Here is a 16020-nt window from a genome sequence, read left to right on the forward strand (position 1 = left end):
AAAGACTAAAATTGTGCACAGTAGCTGTGCGGTACCAAATAAAGTAGAAATGACTACCAACAATAGCCTACAACTGGCATGACGATAAAGTCTACACTGGAAAAAAAAAAGAATTTAAAAAAAAGAAAAAATTGCTTCCTTCTGTCAAAGACAAAAAAAAAAGAAAAGAAAAGAAAAAGAAAGTAAAGATTCGTTAGTTAAAAAATTTTAATCTTCGTTTAGAACTAAAACTGTACACAAAAACAAAAAAACCCAATATCTTAATGACAAAAGAAATAAAATTCAAATTGGTTTTATTCTCTGTACAAAACATCGAAAATCAACTGTAGTACAATTTTAAAACAACAACAGATATTCTTTGCAAAAATTATGCGAAATTCAAAATACCGGATACCGGTACAAACAAACAAACATGATACATCTCACTTCAAAGTTATAACTCATAGATTGTAATTGTACTTTAATACATAATGAATTATTTATGTACATCCAAATGATGAAAATTCTAAAGAGTTTCCGACATGTAGGCTACAGAATTTGATTTATATCAGAATATGATAGCTTCAACTTACACTTACAGCATCTTATTCAAACACAACAGCTTTTAATATCAATAAAATATAGGCCTACATGTATCATGAATGTACATGTTCATGTATAAAATATATAACATTGTACCACTCCACAGTCTTCAGGGACACTCCAGCATTAAGTCCATGAATTAACTTTGAAGCAGTAGACATCTTTTAAATTTGCAAGCAGTAGAAACTTTCAAAACCAAGCAGCGTGTAGAGTTCTTGAGTGGGTGAGTATGATGGTCCACATTTCACCCCCCCCCTTTCGAAAAAAATATTAATTCTTTGAATTATGTAGGTGTTTCACACTACCATCGGGGCCCTCATGGTCTAGAGGTTACGGTGTTTGCCTTTCATTGAATAGGTCCCAGGTTCCCCTCACCCTCCCTCCTGTTTGCCCCCTCCTCTGAGCTCTTGACTCTTTCTAAAGCCTTTCTACTGCTACTGCTTGGCTCCTTCTTGCTGCTGTCTTTCAGCCTTCTAACACCTAGCCTTCTCGGAGAAGGGCGAAAAATCTCGGAGGTCCCATGTGCAAGTTGTGCACGTTAAAGATTCCTTGGTGGTCCTAAAATCCATAAAAGAGTAGGCTTCGGCCACCACCAGAGCAAAATTCAAAAATCCTTCCAAAGTGAAAAGGTTTTAATGTGTCCCACACGCTCATATGACGCCGTCAAATACTTACCAAAACAACAACAAAAAAACACCCACCAACATCGACACAATTAAGATCATTTAGGAGATCAGCTGCTTTGCTCCTATCACGGCCAACCTGAGATGAGAGGGATACCATATCTCGTAGACATAGATACTCCATCAAAATCTCTCCCCACACGGGACTCATACTCACGTGTTCTGCCTATCAGCTATGCCACAGATGTCAGTCCCCCCCCTCCCCCCCCCCCCCCCAAAACAAAAAAAAATGCACAAAAAACTGGAGGAAACAAAAGGACTAAACTACACACTGTACCAACGACCAGCAGAGTGTGGAGGATATTGCTATATACCAATAACATACAAGGACGAATAAAGATAAAGTTTGAATAAAGAGAAGTACATTGGCATTACTGTAGTATAACGTTCATTCTGTGCAGGAAAAATAGAATATAAATCTATAGAAACAAAAGAGGGGGGAAAAAACTTACAATGGAGGTGTATTTGTTTCAAAATGATCAATTTGTAGGCTAGGTTACTCCAAAGCTTTTATTGTAGTGATCCTGTGTCAGCACCTAAAGGACGGTGTTAATATAGGGTCCATATAAAATATCAAGAAACTTTTATAGCCACATCAAGATTTTAAAAAACCCTATCTGTACACCCTGGGGTCATTTTGTACCCCAGGGATTGCATTCTTCACATTTTAGAATACTTCAAGTACGAAGATCTCTTTGAAACTTTCAGTATTTCTCAAGAAATCATTTTGACAGACTGCTATGCAAAGCGTACGGATCGGATTAACGAGTAAATTTCCTCTTTGGAAAGTGGTGGCACAGAGTTCCCCATGTCGTATGGATACGATAGTAAAACACGACGTACGGATATGGTTAAACATTATATTTTTGTTTGGTCGCTGGCCTATAGGAGTCTGATGCAAAGTTCCAAGTTCATTGGCAAATTAATAAATGAGCTAGAATTTGTTTAATGCAGACAGACGAAAAATAACAAGTTACACCATCTTCAATCAAAGACAATACCTATCACTGTCATGTGAAATGCAGAGGGCATGAAACATGAGCAACAGATATATATAATACTGCATAGTACACGGAGAAGACCTAGAGTCGCTAACAGATCTACACATTTTGGGAGACAAGTTGCCTTTAGCAGATCTCTATACACTAATATATCATTAACCTTTGCCCTTTGAGATGGTGGTCAATCACACACACACACTACTGCACTCTAATAAAATGAATACTGCCCAGAAGTTCAGACACTTTCATACACAAGTTTATTCAGGTAGGAATGAAAGGAACTGGGACATTCAACTGAATTTGAGTGTGACCAACATATTTTTACAAATTGGCTTTTCAAGCCAAATTAAGAGGGAAGAATTCTTTCAAAAAGATCAAATGTTGTTGGTTTTAAGCCTTTTTTGACACAAAGAGATGATTCCAGAGATCATCTGGAACACTTAAAAATTAACATCAGTTTCTATTGGAAAAGATGTTGGCAGTGTTTAGTTTATGGTAAGTCAACATGATAGTGGCTACCTTTCAACTAGAACAAATGAGGACTAAAGTAATTCTGCAATGAAATAGATGGAGCATACAACATTAGTAGAGGGTCCATTTGTAAATTACCATTTCCTTTAGAGTAAAGGACTTTAAGCACTCTCATTGCTCATCACAACATATTATATCCACCTGTTTTATCCCCTGAGCTTAAAGCTTATACATAACAACCTTAAGTAGCCAAAAACCTAGAAAACGTTACTGTGAAGAAAGAAGATAAAAATTTCATTTGATTGTCTCTCTTTTCAAGAGCTAAAAGTATAACAATATAACAAACATTACATTATATTGTGGTTTCACATGCAAAGACTTTTTAAAAAAACCTTTTAAAAGAGTTTTCAAGTTGGGAGAGCATATATATATAATATAGTTGTAAAGTGAGGGAACTGTAAAATACATTAGCAAATTTACCTATAATGGCCTGATGTGGTACACTTGTTGAGAAGTATGAATATTCAACAAAAATAATATCAGGAATTACTGGTAGGTCAATAACGTTGGACATTATTGGTATGAGTATGACATCTGTAAAATAGGATTTCACACAATCAGTAGAGTTTAACATGCACACGTTTTACGGACCTAATCCAGTAAATCAAAATGATCTTTCAAATTATTTCAGAACTTTGGTATCTGTATCATGATCAATAATATGTGGTTCCTTCTACAAAATATACTGTACCTCTAAAAAAATCACTGTGAGCTGTGAGGATGGCGACCAGTGGTAAGGAATGGTACAATATGATTTTAAATGGTATGAACTGAGGTAGGCATAAAGCTGGTGCAAACAAAACACCCCTGTCAAATCAGTGGGATCATTTAACAGACACAACATCAGAACTGAAATCCTCCAGTCCGACAATCCGAAGCAGGTGGAAAGCTTTGACATTTCTAGACAAAACTCATGAGCAAATGGACAGTTAGTGAATTGATTCAAGGTCGTTCACTCAACAGTCCAGCCGGACACAAACTGAGCCCACAAAAATGACAACATTATAAATCAAAAGGACTGAAAGGAAAAGAAAATGTAAATCTGACTTGACAAAGAAAAAGCAACACACAGAGACATAGCATTGTCTGGACCAGTACAAATGTATTCCACAGGGACCAGCAATAGTTTACACAGCTTTTCTGCACAGGGTGGACTGAACCATGGTACTATAATTAAAAAAACCTTGGGAGAGAAAAACCGTCAGCATCAAAAGCGTCGAGCATCAAATCAATGTAAGTAAAAAAAATGTGTTAACATTAAAATTCTTATATAATATATGTTAAAGTTTTATTGTCAAACCCTGTTCCTCAGCGCAAAACAAGACATTTCTCCTATCTTCTTTGAAACAAACTTTTAAAAAGAAAAATGGGGCACACAGAATATATAAGATTAAGATTCAACACAATAAATCATTTTTTATATCACATCTTCCTAAAAAACGTTTACATGGAATTATTTTCAATTGTTTGAGTGATCTCTTTTCAAAACAAAAAATTCTATCCCCAATTCTTCCTATGTTGCATGTTGACCCAAGTTATACAGGAAGACACGGACAATATTTCAAATCACAGTATTACTATAAGTGTTAGGAATCTCACAACTCAGAAAAAAAGATACATGCAACAGGCTCCTCATAAAAATTATTCACCATTCAATTAATACTGTAACATCCATCAATGATTTATTTATAGAGGCACCAGCCATCATTGTCCATGTGCTGTTTTTAATACTATAACATAAAATCATCATATATTCACATGTAAGCAGTTTGTCAACCTCAAAGAAATGCCGCGCCTTCAGCCCCCCCAAAATATACAATAATGCATACAGTGGGTGTCGCATTCAACGAGGTTGCCGGGACTGGCCTGTTGTCCTCATTGGATCCGACCTCTCGTTAAACGTGACTAAGGCTAAAGAAAAGAAAGGAGACAAGTTATTATATTATTACACAATGTACCAATACCAGTAATTAAAACAGTTGTTCCCCCTGATGACGAAAATCTCAAACAGCATCAGTGTGCGCCTGTTTGAGCTGTGTTCTGACGAACTCTGTACTTTAACTTTGTTTTTTTCTGAAACACTTCTCGTGTGAAAACATACCTAGATCTACATAAGGTAATGGCGGGAGCTTGGATTTTCTGATCAGGGGAAGAAAAGAAAATTGAAAAAAATGAAGGACTCGATCTAGAAAGTTCATCAAGTATCACACAGCTCGCATTGCATTCCCACCCACGCCCTCCCATCCCTACCGTAGGCTAATCCTCACCAATCCTCTTGGCTTTGGGGTCCATATTAGGAGACACCCTAGGCCTAGATCTAGCAATACAATGTTTTGGGAATCGAGGATGGGCCTTGTTTGTGCTTCCCGTGAGATGGAGAGAAAGGAGGAAAATTCTTCGCATTTTGGGCCGGTAATTGCTTTCATTTGGTTATCACAACCTCGTTGAAACCTACTTCTGTCTGTTTGCAACCTCGCTGGAGCTGACGTACATTTACAAAGAGATAAAGAGGGAAAAATCGGGATTAAGGATTGCCTCGTTGGAGCCGACTTCTTGTTGAATGTGATCTCGTTGAATGCGGCACCCACTGTACTAAAATGTAAAAGTGAAGACAAATCATTCAAAAATATTGACAACCAAAAATGGGTTATGTCCTTCTGTTAACTAATGAGTTTTTAAACAAGATAATTTCCCTCTTTCGCTCTCTCTGTCCTGAAAAAGAGGAACGCCGGCCTGCTGTTGTTAAAGTTAAAGCCCACAATTTGAAATTATTGCAGTTCCTAATCTATGGCATAGGTTGCCTGTCCTCAAGAAATATTTTGTTGAAATTCAAACACTTAATTTGAAAACATCAAGAAAAAATACATAATAATGTTGGTACAATTATTTATTGTTTAAAAAATGAAGCAGTTTCTTCTCTTTCCAGTAAAATTTTGCTTGAATGGCTTGATACATTCTATCAGCTTGTCGACAACAAGCACAGCCTATGACTATGACCATGATGATACTACTAAAGAGGGTGCCACATTTAGCACACATGGGATCTCACATGAAACAGTTGAAGTAAAAAAGAATGCATCTCTACATGAATATACACACAATCAGCAGCCTGATACTGTAGGGTAATAAATCTATTAAAACAACTGAAAAACATACAACGAATACAGACATAATGACCACTGCAGGAAGGAATTTCATGCACTGAACAAACTGAAAGTCTTCAACAAAACTAATTCAATTTCAATCACAAGAAAAAAACCCACATTTAACAAAAGGAGGGACCGGGTTCCCTGTCAGGACCCTGAGCTGAAAGTTAGTTTCTATCAAGGTAGGATGAGCTGAATAAGTTTCATTGTAATTTATTTGATACATAACACAGCTTATTTTCACAACCTAAGAAAGTCAAATATACACAACCAACTATATGGATGAAGGCAGCGCCTCAAGCAAAATCAGAGCCCACCGACAGCATAACAAACTCATCATACAGTTCAGTTTCTTTCATTTATATCCTGAACAATTCACATCAAGTAAACAATAATCAGCTATCAACATAGCTTTCATTTCTTTAGATTACAATCCTTTGTCTAAGGGCTAAATTATAACTTAAGAGGTAGGACTCCAGTAAATTTCAGAACTCAGAAAAAACAAAACCCACAAGTTTCTCAATCTCAGGGGTAGTCTCTCAATTGGAATCTGAAAGTTCAAATGGAGGCGAAAACTATTCCTTCACTGTGATTGTCGTCAAAACACATACAGAAAATGGTGAAAGGAATCAAATACATAAAACACAGCCTTAAAGTTAGAGTCCAAAGACTAAACATAACGAGAAATCAATATGAGACATTATTTTTTTAAACAAACAAAGCACATATATGTTTATTATGGATTTGCTAACAATTCAAAACAAAAAAATACCCCTGGATTTCAATTGAAAGTATTTGTAAATACAGTTACTCTAGTTGGATTCAGCTATCATATCACCCCATCCACAATTTTATCTTCCCATGCTCGAGACTCTTGAATGAAAAAAAATGATGTAGTGGTCTTTTCTCATTAACTTGCACCACTCCTTTTCTTGAACCTTTTTAATTATTTCCAGTCCACACGAGATAAAAGATTATTGCATGGGGTTGGGTTTGGAGTTCCCGTGTGAGAATTCCTTAAAAATGAACATGGGTTTTTCATGGGCTCGCTTGGTAAGTTAGCGAGACATTGTTGATGAATATTTGAGGAAGTAAGGATAAAGAGCATTCATTTTTAGCCCCTTTCCTTTAATAAGTCCTCTTGATTAATTAATTAGTATTTTTCAAAACAAGTCAACAGTCACTGTGGTGTAATGGTAGACTCTTCATCTTGCATGCAAAGCAAGCAAGAGTTAGATTTTCAGGAGAAAAAAATATCTTATCCTATTTCTGTATTCATGCAAGGAAGTATCCCACCATCCAGAGTTGGCTCTGACATGCAGGGTTGAAGCAACCTGTCACCTACATGATTTTAATTGTGCTGATGAGCGCACGCATTAACAAAAACTTTAACTACCCATTGAACTGCTATGCAGTTCATTTTGAGTAGCTGCCAATGTTGAAGAGAGAGATGAAGAGACAGCCAATAACCACAGGTGACATATATAATTAAAAGATGAAACTTAATCATATCAAGATAGTCTATTGCATTGAATTAGATTTATACAGGAAATCTATTCAGTTGAACTGGACAAGACTGAGATTTATTGTAATGAAATGGTAGATGAAGCCTCCTCGGGCACGGGTGGGAGTAAGCTTGTACACTGATCACACATGTCCTCTTTCAGCATGCTCATTTTGATGTTGAATTTCTTTGTACAGATGTCTGTGAATGATGCGCGGCAGGCAGGTTTTCCACCCTCCAGTTTTCTCTTCTCTGCATAAGTCTTGTAAAAGTGAGCCATGGACAACCCTGGCTCAGTACACCAGCGAGTGAAATCTTTCTTACACTGTATACACTGAATGGCCTTCAAGGTTGCCACAGATCTTACATGGCTCTCGACTGCATCTTGCTCCTGCATGAAAACATAAGATCTTTTACAGTGTCTGCCTCTCATATCCTGCATGGAGCCACCCAATTTTTCCATTTTGTCAAAGATGGTCTTGACAAACTTCTCACCAATGTCAAATGTATCTAAGAAAAAACGTTTGCATACTAATTGACGCTCTCCAGCATAAGGCACACCCCATTCTATTGTACAACAGCGTCTACTGTTGACACCACTGCAGCTTTTCTTTGGAACTTTTTTCACAATTGGTAAAATAAACTCTCTACGCTTAGTGTCATTTTCAAGGTTCCAAAAGTCTTTAAAAAGAGTCTCTCTGGCATCCCATGGGATTTTGGCTCCACATTTTCTTTTGCAGGCGTCTGCACAACCAGGCTTCACACTCTTAGTAAATGGTTTCTTTTCCCGTCGCTTAGTGCTTTTCGAGTTGCGAACTTTGGGAACTTTTGATTTGGGTATAGAGACAGACTTCTTTTTTCTTTTCTTTGATTTTGCTCCATTCACAGGTACAGATGATGGAATGCCATTATTAGTATTGCTAAGAGACTGTAGAACTAAGGATTCACTGCTACTACTATTCATACGAGAACTTCCTTCTATGAAACTAAACGGAGCATTCTGAGGCTTCATGGAAGAGGTGCATTCCCTTGGCATTGGGACATTCAAAGCGTGGAATCTCTGGGAGTGGAAAAATCCCATCATCTCACTGCCAAAAGATATTGGCATTGCCTGATTCATGGAGGTTGTTGGGATATCTGTAGCAGCTGGATGATATGAAAATGCCGATGTGGGGTTGGAGAAGTGGTTTTGTGAGCCCATACGAATTTGATGCCTGCTGTCCATTGGAAAAAAATGCGAGAACTCTCGAGACGTACCAGGCACACAATTTCCCACAGCAGCATCCATGCGATAGTCAGTCAAGGCTGGAAAGACAGACATGTTGTGATGGCTAGGCAAGGGATGGCTCGAGGAGTCCAAAGGCTTAGACGGCCATAGTTCAGTGGGGTTTCCCACGTGTAAGCTTCCTTGAGGAGGTTGCTGCATAGTGTCAGTGACTTGAAGACTGTGACAGAACTGAGGAAAGGCTGACTGGGAAGGCATGGGGAGAGAAATGGACGGAATAACTTGATCCACACTTGACGCTTCTTCTTCATGAAGACTGGGAATCAGCGACTCATAGTTTGCTTCAATTTGACACAAAGTGTTTCCAACTGAAGATTCTGCTTGATGATTTTTCTGTCGAGTTTCAGTACTTATAGCCTGAGCTGTCTGTTGAGCACAAGACTCAAATGTCACTTCCTGGGAGTGTTGATATTCAGAACAATTCTCCTCTCCAGCAGTTTGAACTCCTGGTGTACTTTTGTTCACTTGTGTTGAGTTAGGCGAAAACGCACGTATCAAAATTTCAGTATCATTAACTTCAGAGCTTTCAGCAGGCTTGTTCTCTGTTTGTTTTTGGACATTCAATTCCTCAGCTAGATTTCCACTTCTTGTCACATCTTTAGAAGCATCAGAATGTGAACCTTGAGTCTGAAATTGCCCAGTGAAGTGCTTACAAGGTAGAGGAGGGCCCCTAGCTTCAAACTGTTTATCATTTCGAATGGCTCTATAGACCACACTGTCACTTATTTGTAATACATGCATGAAGAATGTTTTGCAAACAGGAATTTCAAGACCGCGAAAATCGAGATTCCAATGGATTTTGTATCCACGTCTCTTTTCCCTCAATTTACTTGCAATGAGGCAACTGCATGTGGCTCTTGCCTCTTTTCTCACACAAGTTGATATAAACTGTCTTTGTTCTTCCATATTTTTCAAAGACCAGAAAGAATTAAAGATTTCCTTGCAAATGTCCTCCGATAAATTTTTCCTACATTTCTTTGGGCAATCATCAGGACATAAGGGATAACTAATTTGTGTAGGAGTTTCTTTTCTTTTATAGGGATTTCGCTTTTTCTTTTTGGCCGACAGTTCAACAGGAATTATTCTTTCCTTTTTGATTTTTAAAACAGGAACAGCAGGATGAATATGATTTTCCCTCTTTTTAATGGGCAAGTTAAACAGAGAAGGAGCAAGTCTAATTTTGGAGCGAAGATTCCTTTTCTGTCTCACAATGTACGAGTTATCTTCAGAGTCAGAACTTTGCACATTCTTCAGTTTGGCTTTCTTGAATCTGACAGTCTTATCTGATGACCGTTTTTTCCTTTTGCGGACTGTTTTTCCTTTCTTCTTTTTGTTCTCCTTCCAGGCATCAGAATAATAATCCTCTTCACCTACATCTGTTTCAATTTCTGTTTCACTACAGTTACTCTCTATCTTCTCAACCTTTTTTCTAGAAAGCCTCAAGGCTGACTTTAATTTTCCTTTAGCCATTATTGAGCTTGCAGTTTTAGCTTTTTTTGAGGTAATAACGGTTTTGCATGTTTTTCTTGGATTCTTAACAGTTCTAACAACAGGCTTGATTTCATTCTGAAGACCAATATTATAAGCAGATCGCTCACTTATTCCAACCGTATGGAGGAAAAATGTCTTGCAAACTAAAATATTTTCTTCTTTTAATGGTAAAGACCACTCAATAGAACATCCTCTTCTGGTAGTGAGTCCTGGTCTGATGCGTTTGCGCTCAGTTCGGATGATATATTTGGCAATGTAATCTCTTTGTTTACGAATGTTACTCAGACTACGATACTCATTGAAAATGGCCAATCGTTCTTCTCTTGTGAACTTTGATTGACAATTTCTACGACAAGACGTGCAGCCTGCTCTCATTTCCATGTATTTCTCTTTCTTAGAGAAGGACGCTTCTCTTATTTTCTTGGAATTCCCTTTCTTCTGTGGTGAACTGTAATCATCAAGATCTGTTTCAAACCATGTTGGTTTCAATTTTAATGGATTTTTAGTCTCTTTGGTGTCAATTATAGGTGTGTCATTTGTAAAAAAAGCACTTTCTTTAATAGCTGCATATGCAGTGTTTTCTGGGATGTCCAATGTGTGCAGAAAAAACAGTTTGCACACAGAGTAAGATTCCCCCTTTAGTGAGAATGCCCAATCTACTGAGAAACTTCTTCGGGAGCCTTCCTTGCATTTCATCATTGGCATTTTTATAGCATTGTTTGCTATGAACTCTTTCTTTTTTGAATCACTTTCTAGATTCCAGTATTCATTAAAAATATCTTCTCTCAGACTCTGAGATATCTTTTCCTTACAACGTCTCCTACATACAACAGAACACCCAGGCTTGATGTACCGTACTCTCTTGAATTTGGGTTTCTTGTCCTTTTTAGACCTGCTGTTGGACTTTTTTCCCAGTTGTGCTTTTGTAGTTTTCTCAGTGGGTAACGGTGGAGAATCTTGATCACTACAATGGGATTTTGACAAAGAGTTGGTACACCACCCTGGTGTGTTCTTAGGAGCAGGATAGTGATATGAAGTCTCTGGAAAACGTGTGTGGTTCGAGTAGGAAGAATGGAACTGCTGAGCAAATGGGCCACCCCCTCTTTGCACATGCCCACTACCTGGAAAGGAAGGTATGGAAGACATGGGAGGGAATTCTGGCTGCAGTGATCGGTTGTTGAGGTTGAAGTCAAGTGGGCGGGTCCTGTTGCAGTCAACCAGACTGCCTGAGGCTGGCATGCCCCGGACTTGTGATTGAAAGCCAGATGTACTGCACTGCTGCGAAGAGCCTGCGATATCCATAAGACTTGACAAATCTGGATAGGCTGACACTGCCATCCCTGAGAAATCCATTTGCTGCATAAACGGCATAGAGCGGTGGTACCTCCCCGACATACTGGGGCCTGCATTGTTAAACGCCATTTCAGGAAACCTGCGTCCGTCTCAGAGTAAACACTTTTGGCTCATCTTTCTGGGTATTTTCCAGAGAAGCGATTTCCTGTGAAGACAAAAATTAAGATTACATTTACTTGCACACTCTTCAAATTAAAGCCAGTCTTTTATTTTTACTTCAGTACTTTATGTGTACCTTGTATAAAATTTGCTAACAATATAAAAAGGCAGAGACAAAAAGTATGCCATATATAAGACTTAAGTGCATGCTCCCTGATTAGCTCTAAGGTGCTTGCTAAAATTAAAACATTTCATGTTTTATATGCCTGATTTGACTGGGCCAAACAATCAATAAAAAGATTTGAAATTTTTGTGACAAGCTCAGAAAAGAGATTTGAGGATGATTTGGGTCTTAGTTTAACCCAGTTTACCCTACAATGTCATTTCTCTTGATTAAAACATTTATAAGCGTGTAAGCAAGTGTTAGTGTTGTGTGAGTGCATGAAGGTGTGAAATAAGGAGAGATGGCACAAGATTGTAAGCATAATTAAATGTACTGTGCTAACTAAAACCCAAACAACAGAATAAAGACAACAGTTAAGGGGGCTCGTGGGTCGGGTCTAGGGCTTCGGAGACTGATTTTCACAAATTCTGAGCATTTTTTATTTTTGGTATTTTCCCACCCCTCATTCAGTCTAGATTATATTGACACTAGATCTAGTGGCTGAGTGATTAACATTAACAGAATTCAATTTTATTGGGTTCTATTTTGTGTACATTTTCGATGTTTAACCTCGTTTTTCTCAAAACACACTTTTACACCACTTTTTGCTTGCATATGCCATTTTTTGCTCTCCACCATTTTTCTATTTTCCAACACAGAGACTTGAAATTTGACATGCAGTTAGAGAAATGGTTTGCACTTGTAGTGGGCTGGTTAGTTTTTTACATTTTGCTTTAGAATATATTTTACAATATTTTTTTAACGCCAAATATATTTTTTCAAAGATCAAATTCCATATCCCCAACTTTGAGAAAAATTTTGGACACTTTCTCTCAGTATAGTATCAAAAATCAAAATAGCCAGCTGCAAGCCCCTATTTATTAGTGACATTTTGCAAGTTACAGAATTTGAAAAAGTTAAAAACTGTAGAAATGGTGGACCAAAAAAAATTATTAGATGGTTGCCGTTTCCATGGCAACGGCTTACAAAATCGGGTTTGTCAATAGTTGAACATGAATCTTTTGTCTCATACTTACTGCCTGTGAAAAAAGTTGTTTCAGTTTGTCTTCAATTAAAAATGTCCCGTAATTACTGAGCTCCCTTAAAAAAAAATCAAAGGTAACATTTTCAGAAAATCTGAGCAACATACAGCTTAATGACTTAATGACCTTGTGGATATGAGCAAGTATGCAGGCATGGGTTCACATTTTTCAATTTATAAGATAGTATTATATTCTCACAACAAAGACAAACCTTAAAGGCCCAAAGTCAAATGCACCTAAGCTACAATAAATCATGGAGACAGGAAATTGTCACTGAATGCCAGTGCTTTGCAAACAATCTTTGTACATTCGTACACACAGTGAATTCTGAGACGATTACATTTTATGACAACAAAAGAGAAGGGTAAATGATGTGACAGTCTGGCAAAAAGGAAAGAAAAGGATATCTGTCCCACCAAATAGTTTTATAATAGAATTAAGGCTTGAGAATAAAAAATACTCAAGCATAATTCAAAGCATCTTCTGTTGCTGCCTGGGATGGGAGGGTGGCCAAACATTGTTACAGTAGAACACGGCTACAGCGGGACCTTTTTTGGTTCCAGTTTCGAGGCCTAGATTTAGATGTAAATGAAGATTACAGATCATGTCTTTTCAATGAACGATCGCTTTTTCTCCGTTTTGGAGTTGGAGGAATCAATTTAAAGACAATTTGAAGAAAAGAACAATAATTTCAATCGAAAAGTCACCCTTTCTATTTCTCTGTCTTCCCCCCCCCTCCTACCCCCCCCCTCCTACCCCCACCCCCTCTCTCTCTCCCCTGAGTATCGCTCGCCTTCTCTTTCTTTTTGTTTGTTTCTGTCTTTCTTTCTCCACACCTACTTTCCAACTCTATCTTTCTCTGTTCCCCCCTGTCAACTGGGGCATGTGATATTTGCAAGCACTGGCCACTTCCCCCTGTTCTCTACCCCCTCCTCTCTCACTCTCTCACACACACACACACTCTACCGGGTCTAGGCACTGAAACTTTCCAAAATCACAAAAGATTTCCACTACCGGCACCGGGTCTGTATACTTCGTGATTTTGTTCCAGGTACATGCGACTACATGCAGGGCGTAAACCGGGCTACGATTGGCTGCTTTGACCCATATACTGTCCCCGTGGTAATTTGCAAATTGCAACCCTACAATTTGCCCAAATTTGCCACAAAAATTGCCAAATGTGCCCAAATTTGCAAAGAAATTTGCATTCAGAACCAATACAGACAATTGCTGCTTACCGCATGAAACAGACATACTGAAAAAGACTGGCATTTTTGGGGTTATTTTGAAAATTTATACATTCTTTTATTAAAAGAAAATTAGAAAGCTATATAATAATATATATATATATGAGCCTTTGCCAAAAGGTGGGGGTGTTTGCATGAGGACTTTTTAAATCAATCACTGCTCATGGAAAAATATGTTTTCTACTGAAAACATTATGCATGTGGCAAGGAAATAAGTTGGTCAAGCTGCATGAGCAAGTAGATTGATGAGCGCATCTTATATCTCTTCATAGAAAGATAATAGTACCAAAAATAGGGCATTTTTTACTCATCTTGAGTGCACACGTAATTGTATGTTAAGTATAGAATATTGTTAATCTTAAACTATCAAACAGTAGTGCTTTCAAACATTGAAAATATTTAGTATACACCATCATAACACCGTGTATCCATTAACAGGGTTCTATTTTTTTATATTAATGATGTTATGGCTGAGTAAAATGTATAAGTTCGTTCATAACTCGTGTCATAATTACATCATCAGACTTTCCAAGGTCTAGAAAACCCAAATCGTTAAACATATCATCCTCAGGAATGACCAGTATAAAACATTGGTTTGACACTGATCCATCAGAAAGGTAATTTTCTGCTTCCGCTTTGCTTAAATATGACTTTGATTGAGATAATCCAGGTTTGTCATAATGATGTTATGAACAAACACTTTATGATATTTCTGCAAAATATCACGTGAGGGACTTCCCACTGTTTCACAACATCCTTCTACATGGTGGCATAAACATGGAAAAGCAGCGTGCTGAAGACTCAAAAGAGACGCAAAGTAGAGGCAAAAATATGCTTGTCATAATGGATTGTCATCATGTTATGAACGTGACAGTGTATCATAATGATTTATAATGGTTATGAACGAAACCATATTCCATGTATAATTTACAGTTGTTTTTGGATGTATCTTTAATTTTAAAACAATTTAAGGATGTATTAGACCTTGCTTACATTCTGATATTTAGATTTTTATCGTAAGTGTATGGGTATGTATTTTAATCTGTATTTTTCTTTTGCAGTAATTGTTATGAACGAACTACATATTGTACTCTGAGGGCTTTCCAGTGTTGATAAACATTAAAAACATGTACACAGATACATATTATGAGGAAACTTTCATTTAATGTAAATATTTTAAAGTACACGACAGGTCAAAATATTAAATTTTAGGTCAAAACTGAAGTTTGTCATAATTGTTATGAACGAACCATTAAAGGTATTCTAAGGGTTTTTAACTTTGAATTCTTCAGACATATGCTTATTCTGAGGAGAGTCTCATAAATTAAAACAATTTTATGAGAATGACAGAACAATAAGTTAATTTTTTTGGGCCCAAAGTAAAATGTATCATTATGTCATAACCGTTATGAATGAAACCTTATTCCATGTAATTTACAGTTGTTTTGGGATGTATTTTTAATTTTAACCCAACTAAAGGACGTATTAGACCTTGCATACATTCTGATATTTTGATTTTTATCATAAGTGTAGGGGTGTGGATTTTAATTAGTATTATACTTTTGTAGTAATCTGTCCTCAGAGAAAATTGCATTTGAAAATAGCCAAAGTTGCAAGACGTGTATAGCTAAAACAACGCCACGGAACTATTGGAATACGTTGTTGCTATGCTCATTGCAATCAAAAGTAACCAACATGAGTTTTGTTAGATCAAAATCAGAAGTTAAATGTGAATGTCTACCCCCCCCCAAAAAAAACAACAAACAAAACAAAAACAACAACAACAAAACTACATGGAGGTTGCATGGTGTACAAAAATAGTTTGTCCCTGACACATGCGTCAGGTCCTTGCACTCTCGCTGACGTTGGGCAGGTGTGACCTGCGTGGTTTT

General features: G+C 37.3%; 1 protein-coding gene across 2 annotated transcripts in view; it reads right to left on the reverse strand.

Annotated features, from left to right (window-relative positions):
- Positions 1-4859: 4859 nt before the first annotated feature.
- LOC101854718 overlaps positions 4860-16020 on the reverse strand; it is a 17175-nt gene continuing 6014 nt past the window's right edge. For both annotated transcript variants that reach the window (XM_005098855.3, XM_005098854.3), the window contains exon 2: positions 4860-11721. In XM_005098855.3, coding sequence (XP_005098912.1) covers positions 7527-11645 — 4119 coding nt within the window. In that variant the 5' untranslated portion in view covers positions 11646-11721 and the 3' untranslated portion in view covers positions 4860-7526. The remainder of the gene's footprint in view (positions 11722-16020) is intronic.

Source organism: Aplysia californica, unplaced genomic scaffold (assembly GCF_000002075.1).
Source record: "Aplysia californica isolate F4 #8 unplaced genomic scaffold, AplCal3.0 scaffold00195, whole genome shotgun sequence".
Lineage (NCBI taxonomy): Eukaryota > Metazoa > Mollusca > Gastropoda > Aplysiida > Aplysiidae > Aplysia > Aplysia californica.